The sequence below is a fragment of the Myotis davidii genome, unplaced genomic scaffold (genome assembly GCF_000327345.1).
Source record: "Myotis davidii unplaced genomic scaffold, ASM32734v1 scaffold88, whole genome shotgun sequence".
Taxonomy (NCBI): Eukaryota; Metazoa; Chordata; class Mammalia; order Chiroptera; family Vespertilionidae; genus Myotis; species Myotis davidii.
The window spans coordinates 5,014,694-5,030,266 of NW_006300377.1; the positions used below are offsets into that span (position 1 = coordinate 5,014,694).

The following is a 15,573-nucleotide window of genomic DNA, read 5'->3' on the forward strand; positions in this document are numbered from 1 at the left end:
TCCGTGTGTCCCGTCCCTACCCCGAGCCCCCGCACACCCCGCCCCCGCCCTCCCGGGACGGCGAGTTGCGGGGGATGGACGTCCCTTTTAAGGGGCAAGGCTGCTGTGCTCCACCGACCGGGGACTTCTGTCTTGGAGGGCCTGAGGCTTCGCCGGAGAGTTTTGTTTTTAATCTAGTTCAGTTTTTAATTGGTTGGAAAGGGACAAGCTGTTATGTGTCTGTCCTCTCCTCTCCCATTTTTAGAAGAGCATTTTCTCCTCAGACCAAATGATGGTGTTCTAATATTGTTGATCCTTTACATCGGGATTTGTGAGCTTCGCTATTTAAATTGAAGTGCACAGAGGGAATGATTAGCCCAAGGTCAGGTTGCAAAGGATGGTGAAGCTACAACCTGAACTTATATCCGTCTGTGCCCCCCCCCCGCCCCGCCTTCGATACCTGGACCGATTTCACTGAGGCGACTGACATGCTTTCAGTTCTGATCAACTTTCCTTTCCTTCCCGCTCCATACTTAGAATGTTTACCTTCTTCCTGTGCTGCCTTCAGACACACATTCTTTTTCCTGCTTTACCAGTGACAGCTTTCTCCTCCCATATCTCCCATCCTAGATTTTTAATCCCCTCTATTAGCATAGTGGGCCCAGAGGATCCTTGTAGTGAAATAAGCTACCGACCTAAATGCACCATATGCCCTCGATTTTTCTAGGACAGCCCCAATGTAAAATATTCCATCTATTGTCTGTCAGCCCGCGTGTCTCGATTTTGATTTGGAAAATAGTCACTTTAGCTGTATCTACCCTGCTGTCCTGGCCTTTCCCAGCCTTTTGGCTCTGGGGCATAACGGTAATCCAATTATCATTCATCTGGGATTTTTCTTCCCCTTCTGAGTCAGCCCAAATGTTGGAACTGCCAGGATTTCTAGGGGGGCCTGAATATTACAGGCTAATGAGGAAAGGGAATGCCTTCTTACTCCTTTATTTCTGCCCCCTCCCCATCTTTTATACCAGTACAGGGAAGCTTTATACACCTGGCAGTGTCCATTGATTAAGGCTCAGGTTTAAGTTATGAGGGATGTAGGGCTTTATGTCATTTGATTCTAGAATAGAAATAACTTACTGTATTGGTTGTCGGGCAAGAGATTCTATCTTGAGTCTTAAGAAACCTGCCTGCACAAGTTTCTTAAGTAGTTTTGGTTTCATTCGGTTACATTTAACAGACCTCTGTTAGGCTTCTTCATAGAAAGAAAGCACTTGCTAGGCACTGAGGAAAATGTAAAAGTGATTTCTCCACACAGCCCCGAGATCTGGATCTGTATTTGGAAATGCCCACACTTTTGAGTCAGCTGATAAACTTGTTTTCCCCTGTTTCTGTACCGAAGTTCCAGTCCCTGCAAGGCGGGAGCCGGAGCTTCTGGTTTGGCTCATGCACAAGGGCTGGCTTGTTTCACAGAGGGTCCAGCAGATGGGCAATGCTGCTCTTTTGGCACCTGCCCTTTCCAGGCACTTTTCATCACATGGTCTCTGCCTCTCAGCCCACCCAAGATCTCTTCCCATGCACACTGGGGAAACAGATACCTTTTTTCTCCAGCCTCGGTCTTGAGAAAGTAGACAGTTTCTTTGTCCACTTTTCTGTTGTTCTTGAGTTGGTTTCTCAGTTATCCAACTGCATTTTTTTTTTAATCCTCACCTGACGATATGTTTTCATTGATTTTGAGAGAGAGAGAGAGAGAGAGAGGAGACATTTGAGAGAGGAGCATCGATCCGCTGCCTCCTGCATCTGTTCCAACTGGGGATTAAACTTGCAACCCAGGCACGTTTCCCTGAAAGGAAATTGACCCCGCCACCTTTGGGTGTAGGGACGAAGTTCTTGCCAACTGAGCCACCCGGCCAGGGGCAGCCCGGGGCGTCTGACTGCATTTTCATGAGCAATCTCTCCTGGTCTCACCGTCTTCTTTATTTTTCTTGTTTTAAGCTATTGTTTTACTGAATGTGGACATAGATGCTAAATGAACATTGGTGATTCATCATGTACTTACCTACCAGACCTTTCCACTTCTCTGCCAGGTCCTGGCTTAATTTCTAATTTACCATGTTAAGTGCACTCAATGTATATTATTCCACTTTCTTTAAAGTAAGGAGAAAAGGAAACTGTCCCGGTAATGATTCTCCTGGCTGTAGGTCTCTTCAGCCATCTTTTCTCTGCATCTCAGTGGTGGATAACTTTTTAGGAAGATGTTTTTAATGCTTCTCCAGACATACCTCCTCTGTCCCTGGCTTTCTAGTCTGAGCCAGTTGACCCTGAGACTTCTCTTCCTGCCACCAAAACCCCTTCCCCCATCTGTGACCCTGTGCCTGTTACTTGCTCTGGCTCAGCCCCAGAATCCACTCTTTTTCAGACCACATCCTTTTTCCTGCCTTACTCATTTCCTGTCACAGATACTTTGGATCCCTTGGTTCTGATTTTTCCGAGGGAGAGAAAACAGACTAAGAGAAGAGGAATAAATAGATAAGTCATGTTACAGAATTGAACTGTTCTTGCCTCCGGTCTTGCATGCTCTCACACAGCGTGCCCCCCTCCCTGGGATTTCTTATTTAAGAAAAACAAAAACCAGTTACTATCTCAGAATCAAGAGTTCATGAATGTTTTTTAATCTTTTTCCCTTTGTGAATGTATGCCTGCCTTAGACTCTTCCTCTAAGTCTTTGCCCTTCTTTGGTCTGTGGACCTCATGCTAGTCATTCGGTAACCATTTGCTGAATAAAGTTCACCCACTTCCTATGAAAGTCCTTCACCTACAGATAGCATGGAGCAGTAAGCCAAAATACAGTAAAAACAAAAAATGGGAGAAGGATGGTGGTTCCAGTTCTGGTAATACTGTTCCATGTTAATATGCTATTTACCAAGAGGTATTTCCCCCCTCTTCTTGAGTTAGTCCAAGTTTATATTAAAGTTCTCCCAGCTGTTCAATGCCACTTAATCCCCAGACAGATTTGGTCCCACCCACTAAAAGATTCTCTTCCAAAAATATACATCTACTGAGATGAGAGTAGGGACGTGAGTCTTCATAAATGATAGTTTCTCTTTTATTCCTTTTATGCCATTTTGCATCTGGAAGATGAAGATGATTTTCTGTGGTCAGGAGGGAGCTCACAAAAGTGGTTGTAGAGAGATGCTTTTGTGTTTTCCGCCCCCCATGGAAGTGCAGGGTGAGGACTGGCTGCTTATGCAATCCACGCTGGTGAGTCCTTTGTGCCAGTAACAGAAATGACTCCACAGTGATTTAGCAACTTGTTTGATGGTGATATCAAAGCTGGACTGCCCCTCAAGGCAGAGGTCTGAACATATGTAGATTTATGTTTTAAATATTTTTTTATGGCATGGTTTAAACTACAATGTGAGTCCCCAGTTTAAAAGACTGAATATGTTTTCTGTTTAAAAGAGTGCTTTTTTTAAAAAAAACAACTATTCACAACTTAAATAGGTGCAGGTTTCATTTTAAGCATTGACTTATTTTTAAATTTCAGTTTGAATTACTAGCTACATTAGATCACTGACTTGATATGTAAAACTATTCAGACACAGATCATCTTTAATTCAATTTCCTGACATTTTGCGAATAGATAGGAAACTAATCAACCATTTGTTTATCCAAGACAGAAGTCTTACAGATTCTGGACACTTTCCCCATCAATAATAAAAGAATGTAATTGACATGGTCAAGAAATTGGCTGTTTTATAGTTAATTAATAATTATGCAATTTAAAATGGTTAGGTTTTGAAGATTAAAAGTAGAGTAAGAAACATAGCATTACTTTAAATAATAAATTGTTGCTCTGTGATTCAGTGTAAGACCATCTTAGCCAGCACGGTAAACTTAATATTTTTTTCTTCCCCTTCCAAATTATTTATAGCTAGTGGAAAAGGATGTGCTTTCCTACTCTTTGAGTCTCCAGATGATTTTTTTTTTTTAGTTTAGATAAGTCCAAAAGAAGAGGACATTCTTTCTACATCTGCTAAAGAAATGATTGCTATTAAACAGGCATCGCCAGTGCTCTAGGAGGAATCCACATGTTGAAAAGAGTCCCCATTGCTGTTAGGATTTTCTTTAAAGCAAGTATCTGTTTCTTGAATGACTTTCTTCACAGTAAAAGTTATTATACCTCCTCTTAAGAAAAGATGTGTTTTAGATGTCAGCTCTTCTCTGTACATTAGGAGGACCAGAGCCGATGCTGAGTATTGAGACTGTTGGCAAGAAAGTGAGAGTTCGTGACTGCTTTGAGTTATTTTTAAAGTTTTAGTTGCATGGCTATTATGTCTCAAGTACTATATAATTATCCCTAGTTAGTGATATCTTTAGCATATTTGAAACCATCATACATGGTCTAAGTCCACACCAGCTATATTAAGACATTTTTAAACAAAGCAAATGACACTTTAAATTAATAACATGAATGTGAATCAAATACCTTTAAAATGAATTAAGTCCACATTTCCAGGACTCCAGTAATCAGTATTAATCTGTTCTGTCAGTTGATTTGTAGCAAAGTAGGGTGAGGGAAAGCTTAGACAATGGTTACAGGAAGGAAGCGCGGGGGATGTTTTCCAAGAACTGAAATTATCAGGAGGATTGATTTTCAAGGTATTATCCAGCCCATTATATAGATAAGACAACTGAGGCTTAGTGTTCTCCCTCCCTCCTCCCCTGCCCCCAATCCTTCAGCCATTTATCTAAATGATCCTACAGCTGGTAACCAAATAAATAAATAAGGCATCATTGCCTTTTCTTGTTGTCACCCTGAAAATAATTAGGGAATTTACTAAACATTCCTAGATATATATTTTTCTGGAGGGTAAACTGTTATAAATTCATCTCCCATGATTTTACCTTTAGCTATAAGAGGCTGGTCTCCTATTCTCTCAGATCTCAGTGATGTAACCCTTCTATGGCCAAGACAGGTCAATTCCACTGTGTTGTACCTGCATTATCTTAATCCTCATGGAAGCCACATGAAACAGAGATTATACCCCATTGTGTAGATAAGGAAACTGAGGCCTTGAGTAACGTCCAGGATTACAAACTATGATTTAAGCCCAGAGTCTTTGTGATCCCCAAGTCTTAACTTCCATGTAGCCCAGCTTCTAAATGTAATCAGAGCCAGGGTTTTTCTTATACTCGAATATTTGCTGTAACCTCGCAAGACAGGCGGTGATCCTCATTTTTATAGATGGGAAAACTGAGGCTCAGAGCAGGTACCAATGCTTGAAGCTGCACAGGTGATCCACGATGGACCCAGACCGTGAGCCCAAGTCTGACCAGATGCAGTGTTCTTTCCCCTGTGCCCTCTCCTTTCCTCTCCTGCCGTGGTGATGCCTCTCCTGTTGGCTGCATTCTCCTTTGAAACCATAGTGCCTGCTGAGCACCGTGACAGGAGAATACGTGGGGCCTGCACCTCGGCATGGGATGCACAGAACCGTCCCCATTTAAGCAGGACTCTGAAAACCCCGCCTGCCTGACGCCTCGAAGTCAGAGGTAGCTGTTATTCCTGTCCTGTTGGACGTCCCCCTGTGGTCCTGCAGATGCTGCTGCTGAGTGTGATCTGGCTGTAGAGTTGCAGCACCCGCCTGACTGGGAAGCAGTTCCTGCAGCTGTTTGGAAGTCCCCCACGGCTCTGGCTCTGTTGTCCTGAACCGCATGGGGGAAGGTGGCTGTTCGCCCCATTGATTCCTTCATAGCTGGGGGCGGCAGCTTGGAAAACATTCAGCTGTTTACAATTCAGCTTATGTACACTTTAGCTGGGGATTGTGGGTGAGTGAGAAGGGCTGCTCTCTTTGCCTGTGTCCTAAGAGACAGCATGAAAGTCAGCTGTATGGTAATGGCTGCCAGTGAGGAGGAGGAGCCCTCCCTAACAGATGCCTCAACCAGAGTCACTCAGCCCAGATGCTTAAGATCCCAGAAGCATGTCTGCTCTCCAGTCCTCTTCACCCAGACTCACAAGATCATTGTGCAGTGACACCGAGGGCAGGCCGGGGGCCACCGGTCTCGGCCTCCTCATTCTGCCGGCCAGCTCACCCCTTTGCTCAGTAAAGTTCCCCAAAGGGATCCTCCTGCCACCCACTGTCACTTCCCTCTGTCACTTCCCTCGGGGAGAGGCGCTTCAGATCAGCCGCTCTTCTTTGCAGAGCCAGGAAGGTGCCCTGAGGAGCAGAATGTGGGTGGCATGTGTGTGAGAGCCTGCTGTGTATCCTCGGGGCAGGGACATCTTGGATGTCTGACAGCTTGGTCCTTAGCAGGATTGAAAAACTAACAAACATTTGGCCTTGGTTCTTTCTGCTTTCTGGTACCCAGGGTCCTACAATTTCCCCACCACTAAGAGCTCCTTCTGTGTGTTTAGAAATACTGTCTTCCAAACAAATTGCACCTATTCCTCTTTAATTCTAAAATGCACAGTTAACTGTGCGCACTTTTCCTCCTCTGGAAAATGAAGATGTTATACAAGGCCCTTCTAACTCTAATCATCTGTGATCTCACACCCAGGATCCAAAATGATCGCTCTCCACCCCCGTGTCTCCCACTGAACCTTCTGTCCCTGCTCTGGGAAGAAAGCTATCTGCTTATCTAAGTGGCTCACAGTGAGGTGTGAATGACCGCAGGTGTATATTTGCATTTTAAAGAAGGTTGTTAACCAAATCAATCTCTTTAATTGATGGGCTCTGTCAGGATCCCAGGGTAGAGCCCCACTCCTCCCTCCCTCTTCCCCTCATACTACCCCCCACTTCATTTTCCTACCCTTCCCATGCGGGGGAGGGGGGGGAGATGGCTGGGGAGGGGGCAAGGGACGCCAACAGATCGGTGCTTATGAAATAGCTTATCTCCCTAACCTGCAGTGACACTAATTTTTTAGGGGCCCAAATATAACTAAAATCCTAACGGCGGCCCACAGACCTCTCCACAAGGACTGTGCCGTGCACCCTGGGCTTCCTGCGCTGTGGCTCTGCCCTCTGCTCAGACCAGGCACTGCATCAGCTGCTCTCTGCCCCAGGGGTGTGGTTTCCCTGGGGTCCCTTTGCAGGTGCTCCACTCAGGCTCTCCCAGAGTGCAGTCCTTCAGGAATCCTGCTGTCACCCTCCAGGCCTCGTGTCTGGCCTGCTAAGCTGGGCATAGTGAGCAGGACTCTAGAGCCAGGAGGGGGCCTGGAGAGGACCTCTGTGTGGTACAGGTGGCCTTGTTTTCCCATTTGCCCAGCAGAATTTGCTGCAGGCAAATGACCCATGTTATCATTGACTCTGCTTCCTTGAATTCTTTTAACTCCATTAGCTCTGGCTTACTCCTGCTATAGCCAAGCAAGGCTAGTTAGAAGCCTTGTTGAGTAAAATACTCTCTCCTGTTGTCTAGAGAAAGGAGGGAACGTGTTGGTCCAGCTGAGGGGGTGATAGGAGAAGCTGTGCTTGCCCCCCATTTCCTCTGGAGTCAGGTCTTCACGGGAAATAGAATGAGCAGCCAGGCCATCTGAAATAACCACAGTAAATATTAGTACTAAATGTATTCCAGAATAACTGATGATGATGATGTCTTATCTGTGCATGTAAACAACACCAGAACTGGTTCTGAAGTGGTCCAAGTTTTGCATAGCTGGGGCCAGCATGACCTCTCTCTGCAGAGGGCAGGAGAGCTCAGCCTCTCTGGACATCTACCAGTGGTCCTTCGGGCCTGCCCATTTCCACAGGCAACTCCTGGTTTCTGCCCCTAGAGGTCATTGTGCCTTTCCAAGTCCCTGGAGCTGGCGTAAATGTTTCCCTGCCTTAACAGGAAGAAGTGGGCCAAGGAATAGCTCTTAGGCTTCTTTATAGCCAGGTACCCAGAAATGCCACTCTTATAGACAGGCACCAGCCTAGCTGCTCTCAAACCATTATAGCCTCGGAAGTAATTTTACAAATCTCAGTTGCTGGCAAGTTGCTTATTTTGAGACTAAGGAGACCTGTTGAAACCATGGTTTCATATATTCCAGTTTAACAGACATTAAGGGTCTGTCATATAGTGGACATTGCATTAGCCCCTGGAGATACAGAGGTGACTAAGATAGAGCCCCTCCCTAAAGAAACGTGCTCTGCCTAGTGAAGGGGACCAACCCCGAAGCAGATCATTTCACAGACAAGGCCATTGTGGTCCTTCCCACATTATCCCGCCCCTATTAGGGCTATTTCTGCCAGAGCCTGAGTGAGACCAGAATTGAGAGCCACCCGAAAGGTTGAGACATTATGTAACGACTGCCCCAGACATACTGTTCTGTTCATTCTGGTCTGAATACTTGGCCCTTACGGTCAGCTTCAATTAAGGGCTAGATTCTACCTTCCCCCAGCCCCAGCACCACAGAAGCTGGCTTTACTCCCACAGCCTCCTAGACTCATGGTGTCCTGGCCTTCCCCTTTCAGATTTCAGGTGCCTAACTCTGTACAAAGGTATTTGAGACCCCTGGGAATCCCAGGCATCCCTTGCAGCCTAGGACTGATCCAGAGAATTGAGAAAGGACAAATTCCAAACGGTAGAGTATTGCTTTGTCTGGGTCTTTTATCTGGCCTCCGGGCCAGCAGGGCAGGTTTCTGCAAGTTTCCCTATTAAGCTGCTTTTCCCCAAGCAGGCCGCAGAGCAGTCTGGGAGAGCGGGGAAGCAGATTAAATTAATCGCAGTGTGCTGAGCCTGGCGGGGGTGAGATTGTGTTTTGTCATTCCACAAATAGCCCAAACTCCTTTGTCACTAAAGCAGATGAGGAGGTCTTTGCTACGAGATGAATGTGAAGCGAAGCAGTGTCTGCAAACCTGTGCCTTCATAAAACATGCTCTTCTGTCCCTGGGATTCTGTCTCTCCTGTAACCCCCCCCCCACCACCAGTGATAACGGGAATGATAGTTTCTAATGTTATGGTGAAAGGGTTTCTCCGTTTGTTGGCTCTCTCGCCTCTGAGCTGGTGAAGGTATCTCTCACCACTGTATTTGGCATGAGGGAAGAATCTGACCTCAAAAGAGTTGTTCCGCCTTACAGTGTATATTAATAGGCACAGATCTGAGAGGCAGGAGGGAAGGGATGAGGTGAAAGGGGAGGAGTCCAGCAAAGATAGATCCCATGAAAGGAGACAAGGATCAGAGGCTGTTTGGTGGTGAGTAGCATTGAAAAGAGCAGTGGGTAGGAGTGATCCCAGCATTCAGGGAAGAACGGATTCATAAACTAAAGGAATTATAAACTAAAACACGGAAGTCACTAATTTCCCTCCACCTGTTCTCTTAATATAACAAAAATCTTGTCAACCTGATCTCTTAGACCAGTGCATTGATATGTTTTCAGTAACGGGTAGACTTTAAAAGATGCAGGCCAAGAAGACCTAGGATGATGATGAACTTGAATCCTTTTTATATACAAGAAACAGTTGGAAGAGCAGAGGGAGTTGGGCCTGGAGGAGAGAAGTATTCTGGGGTCATGAGTGGCATTCTTCATGCCACCTGAGCATTTCCTAGTGTGCTAGCACTACACTGCTGTTGATCCATTATCTCATTTAGTCCTCACAGTGACACAGTGAGGTAAGTATTGTTATTGTCCTTATTTTACGCCAGTGAAACTGAGGCTCAAGGAACAATGAGGACTTGCCATTGACACTTCAGTGATAGAGAGTCCAGCCTCTAAGACAGGTCCCAGCCCGTGTTTCTGCCCATTACACAAACAGGATTAGCCTTGTTCTGTGTGGTCTTAAGGAGCACAGCCAGGATAAGTGGGCAGAAATTAACAGCAGATAGATTTGGGGTTTATTATAAGGAAGAACTTTTCATTGAACTGCCCAAGGTGGGAACAAACTACTTCAGAGATAGTGAGCTCCTTTGTCACAAAAGATATTTAAACAAATGCCAGGAAATCTCTGGGTGGGGGTATGACAGAGCAGGTGTAAGCAGTGGTGAGAGGATGCCCAGAATTTCTCATCTTGATTCTGTAATCTATGGTTCATTAGAGTAACCAGAGAATCTTTTATGAGGCTCTAATAAGGAAAAAATAGCCATCATCTAAAAATAAAATTTTAACTTACACAGTAAGCTTTCTAATTATCTATTCATCATTTTAAATAAAATATATACTCAATTTGAATTTTGAAAACATTTTTAAAGCAGAGGAAATGTAGTTATGTCAATGCAGACTTAAATATTTAAAATTTAAACGTAGAGAAAAGTAACTTGATTATGTAATTAACTCAGTCCACCTAGTTATTCATAGTTTGTGAAAGAAAGTGTGTTTTTTTTTTTCAGTTCCCAAATGCCTTTCACGTTAGAAAGATTTCAAAAGAGGGGAAAGTTCCTATCTTTACCCAAAGAGCCAAAGCTATAAATAATTCTCACAACCAAGAAGAATTTTTTCAAAGGCCATCAATTACACCTCTTGGATGACTCCTGCTCAGCAGTGAAGTTTATTAGAGTTGAATTAGGCAGGTCTGAGTACTGGAGCATGTGTCGTAGCCACCAACTCTTTTTCATCAAAAAAGATTTATCCTGGCTTATTTGAGCATTGGGGCTACTAGTAAGAAATTAGCCAGTTATAAAGCTTTTCTAAAACGAGTTTATTTTGATTTCTCTGTGCTGCATAATTAGACCCTGTTCCATCGTAGGATTTGAGATCTTTTTTTAAAAATATATTTTATTGATTTTCTACAGAGAGGAAGTGAGAGGGATAGAGAGTTAGAAACATCAATGAGCGAGAAACATCGATCAGCTGCCTCCTGCACACTCCCTACTGGGTATGTGCCTGCAACCAAGGTACATGCCGTTGACCGGAATCCAACCTGGGACCCTTGAGTCCACAGGCCGATGCTCTACCCACTGAGCCAAACCAGTTAGGGCAGATTTGAGATCTTTAACATGAAATAAGAGCATCTTCATGGAAAGTTTTGTGCAGACATGGCTTAGCTAATAAATTTATTGACATCGTTTTTAAAGTAACACACAAATACACACTGGTTTATACTTAATAGGCTGTTGCAGTAAAAAAAAAAAAAAAAAAAAAAAAAAAAAAAAAAAAAAGCTTTTTCTTTCCTTTCCCCCCCTTTCTTAGGAAGTTCCAGGTTAAAGGCAACCTCAGGCCTCCTGGGCAGCTGGTGGTGGTAGAGAATGACTCTGAGAAGGGGGGTAGAGTTTCACAAGTGAGGTGACGAAGTCTTGCACCTCTAAACGACTCCTGAGAGGTGCTGTTGGAAGTGGAGAAGAGGCGGCCATTGCGGTGTGGTTCTGTGTGGATACCCGTCACACTTTTGGAGCACTCTGTTAGGTCTTTCAGAGCAAGGCCAGAGGGTCCAGGAGAGGATACCTCAGGAAAAGCTGTCCACAGAGGGACTGAGGGAAGGAGTCTGGTTGGCTGAGCATCAGAGCGGATATGGAGCTGACAGTGGGCAAGAGGCTTGACCGAGCCCAGGACCAGCAGAAGCAGCACGGAAGCCTCCGCTCGGCCTCGCAGCCGCCTGGGTGGAGAATGGAGCAGTGTATCTGAATGCAGTGACCTGAGTCCCAGGCTCTGGACAGTCAGATCTATGTTACCGTGTTTACTTGGGGTTCAGCTCCCCAAATTCCCTTGCATTGATTTCTGGAATTCAGTACGCTGACGTTTCACAGGACACTTTCAATCTAACCCTTTTCCAAGGAACCTCATAGAAGGTTCACTTGAAATCTTTCCCCCAAGCCCTATTATACCCCAGCCCTCTGTCTAGTTCAGTTTCTCAGTCTGGTTTCTGATAACAATTTGAATATATTTTCTCCCTTAAACTGAATGTTACTTTATTTGTCCATATCAATATTGACCAAGTTCTTAACACCTCAAAGGCAAGATTCTTGTCTGTTCACCCAGTTGAATTGTTAACACAGTTGGAAGTCTACAAAACACTGCCAGCTGATTAGTTGCATTGCTGCACAGCGGATTGGAGTCACACCTGGTGGCGTGTCCCTTGACCCCACATCAGATAGGTGGTTGAGGGGGGGACTGCTTGGTTTGCATTGTCGCTTGGCTCCACCGAAGGTACCAGGCTCGTGTTGAACCCCTGTGCTCCTTCTGGCCTGGACCAGGTTCTGACCTCGCCTGCTTGTGTTTCCCTACTTTCCCTGCACAGAGACAGGGCAGGGCATTGTTCATGCACTGACCGACCTCAGCAGCCCCGGCATGACCTCAGGGAACGGAAATTCTGCCTCCAGCATCGCCGGCACTGCCCCCCAGAATGGTGAGAATAAACCACCACAGGCCATTGTGAAACCCCAAATCCTGACGCATGTTATCGAAGGGTTTGTGATCCAGGAGGGGGCGGAGCCTTTCCCGGTACGGACTACTTCTTTTCCCCTCTTTTTTCTTTCTTTTCTTTTTTTTTAAGTATAATTTGGATGTGTATTAGAATATTTTATGTTTCCATGTAAAATTTCCAAAAATGTGAAATAGTTGTTCTTTCCCTGCTAATTTTCCCCAAAGGAATGTCAGAACTATTTTCTTTCTAGGATTGAGCAGTGTCCTGAGGTCCACAGGGGGTCAGAGATTAGGAATAATTGGCAAGACGCCTTGTTTAGAAGTTCCCAACATAAGACTCCGCTGTGTCCCCCCTGGTGATATGTGACCCCCTTGGTTAAAGGGAGTTCTCCTTGGCATGTTTGGTGGACTTTGGGAAATGAAACCCCATTCAGTTTTGAATACTAAAACCTCTGCATGGCAAAACTGGCCAGTCAGAGAACAAAAGGAACCTGTACAGAAGAGAATTCTTCAGATGCATTTGAAATGAAGAGAATAGGGTTGTAGCTGGGGACAGAGCCTCTAAAGGGGAGTGAATGAAAGTGAGGGCACTTCAGAAAGGGCACAGTCAAGTGTCTCCAATCCTCCTATATAATAAAAGGCTAATATGCAAATCAACAGAACTGTGGAATGGTTGCTATGACAAGCACTGACCACCAGGGGGAAGATGCTCAACGCAGGAGCTGCCCCCTGGTGGTCAGTGTGCTCCCACAGGTGGAGTGCCCCTCAGCCAGAAGCTGGGCTCACAGCTGCTGAGTGCAGTGGCAGTGGTGGGAGCCTCTCCTGCCTCTGCAACAGCACTAAGGATGTCTGCCTGCCAAGAGGGCACAGGCCAGGCTGAGGGACCCCCCAAGTGCACGAATTTTGTGCACCGGGCCTCTAGTTAAAGCATAAGACCAAAGGGAAATATAAAAGAATCAAGAAAATGGCTTCTTAGAACAAAGCAGCCAAAGCTAATTCTGCTCAGTGCAGACTGGTGAGGACAGGTGGTACTGCTGTGTGGGTGGGAGGAGCCTAGAGCCAGTGCACATAGCCCCTCCTGTGATAAAAGTATCTGTTAGAGACATACAATCCTCACGGGGTGCCATCTGCCTCCTGCTCGTTCTCTGGATCCATAAGTGATTTGAATAGTCAGCAAAAGACTATGCTTGATTAACTGGGAAGGATGGCCTGCCCTTCTGAAATGCCGAAGGACGCATAGGTTCTTGTCCTCTTTTCCTCTGGAGGTCGTTCAAGGCCTGTGGCAAAGAAATTCACATGGCGCACCTTAGTTATGAGTAGCTCTAGGCCTATGACATCCCTTCCCTCATTAGACTAGGTCTTCCCCTGGGCCTCCTGGAGCAACACCAGAAACCAGCCGCTCTCTCAGGGTGATGCAGATTCAATAACACCCCAGTATTGCTCTAGCGATCTGGCCACGGGGCTGCCTGAACAAAGGCAGCTAAGGGAGGACCAGAAGAATGAATTAGCCAATCTGGGATCCTTGTAACCATAGAGGGCATTTTTGCTCTTAGCCCAGAGTCCATTTTTTTCCTACTGCCTTCCATGGCTGTGTGTACGTCTGCCTTGGGTAGACAGTGGTAAGATAAAGAACAATAAGAAATTTTAAAATGGTTGTTGAGACACACACACACACACACACAGCCTTGGCTGTGTTCCTGCCTGGTGGCATGTGAACACTGCTGGCAGTGTGGGAAACTCCAGTCTCTGCCTCATCTCTGCCCTGTAGACACTGGGAAGGGTAGATATTTTCCTAACCTCCCGAGGCATCCATTGGTGCTGGATTGAAGCCATCCCTTCAGTCTCCAGTAGCAGCCTGCCTCATGAGCTAACAGCGAAATAGGCCTTTTACAGGGCTTACTTGGATGATGATGTAGGGGCTGGCATCTATGCCTGGATGCTTTATACGTGTAATTTTGGTGAGGCTGGATAAGGAAGCATTTCCCAGCTAACCCTCATGGCTTCCGTGTCACCATGTCCTCTAGGTGGGACGCTCGTCCCTGCTGGTGGGGAATCTCAAAAAGAAGTATGCACAGGGGTTTTTGCCTGAGAAACTTCCACAGCAGGACCACACCACCACCACTGACTCCGAGATGGAGGAGCCCTATCTGCAAGGTAAGCGTCTCACACCTGGAACGCTGAGGGCGTGTGTAGCCACATAGGAAGTAGGCAAGTCTGGAAAAGCAGGCCTTCCCCACTTCCTTTCTTGGTATCCACGGAGGAACTCGGAGCCAGGGCGCGTGTGAACATGTCGGCTTACTGATCATTTCCTCTAGTGCCTTCCCAGCTCCTAAGAAGCAGGGACAGAAGTCCCCGCCCTCGGGGAACTGTTTCTGCCCTGCCTGCCCTCCAGCCAACCACAGGACTCTAAGGCTCTTCTCCCGTGTGAGTCACTGGAGAGGGGTCGGGCTTGAGGAGCGCAGGCCACCCATGCCCTTCCTCCTCCGCCTCGGGAGCCTGCGCTCAGCACGGCCCAGCTCTGAGGCTCAGTGGCGGCCAGACAGGGACTGGACTCGTCACTTGAGCCACTGATAAATGGAAGGAGGGGCCTGTGTAGGTTACAGAACTGGATTCTGTTACCCAGGTTAGCAGCCAACTAGACAGATTGAGGTGGGTGAGGAAGGACAGTTGTTCCTTCATGAGCTTCCACCCAGCTCAGATCAGTTGTGGCAGCACCCAGAGTGCTCCCTTTCAGCTCCTCTCTCCCAGGATCAGGAGGGGTGCTGCTACATCTTCACCTGTGGGCGCCTCAGGCTCATAGCACTTAGACAAGAGCATGGTCAGTGTCACAGGAGCGTTCTCAGATCCCTTTGAGTACTTGCCAGGGAGGGAAACGGCTCTTCCAAAAACTGACAGAGAAGGCTCAGCATTTCCCAAGCTAGGCAGCTGTGAGTGTCACAGCTGTGAGAACATGAGCAGGCAGACAGTAGGGCGGCCCTGTGATGGGGCTGTTGACAATTGCTCGTTCTCCATACTTACCAATTTTCATACATTTCAGAATCCAAAGAGGAGGGTACTCCCCTCAAACTCAAGTGTGAGCTCTGTGGCCGGGTGGACTTTGCCTACAAGTTCAAGCGTTCCAAGCGCTTCTGTTCCATGGCCTGTGCAAAAAGGTGAGTGGCTTGACCCCCCCACCCCCTGTGCTGTGCCCAGCTCCTGCCCTCCCCCAGGATTGCGCCTTTGATCCTGCTCCTGTGTCCCACCTCCCTTCAGTAATAGTCCATCCCAAGAGGCCGGGGGGTGGCTTACCAGCTCCCCATTTCCTGTGCATGCCTGGCACCAG

At 46.5% G+C, this 15,573-nt stretch overlaps 1 protein-coding gene across 3 annotated transcripts in view; it reads left to right on the plus strand.

Annotated features, from left to right (window-relative positions):
• PHC2 (polyhomeotic homolog 2) overlaps window positions 1-15,573 on the plus strand; it is a 79,965-nt gene that overhangs the window by 56,966 nt on the left and 7,426 nt on the right. For all 3 annotated transcript variants that reach the window (XM_006777346.2, XM_015572847.1, XM_006777345.2), the window contains exons 10-12: window positions 12,127-12,329; window positions 14,276-14,405; window positions 15,289-15,403. In XM_006777346.2, coding sequence (XP_006777409.1) covers window positions 12,127-12,329; window positions 14,276-14,405; window positions 15,289-15,403 — 448 coding nt within the window. The remainder of the gene's footprint in view (window positions 1-12,126; window positions 12,330-14,275; window positions 14,406-15,288; window positions 15,404-15,573) is intronic.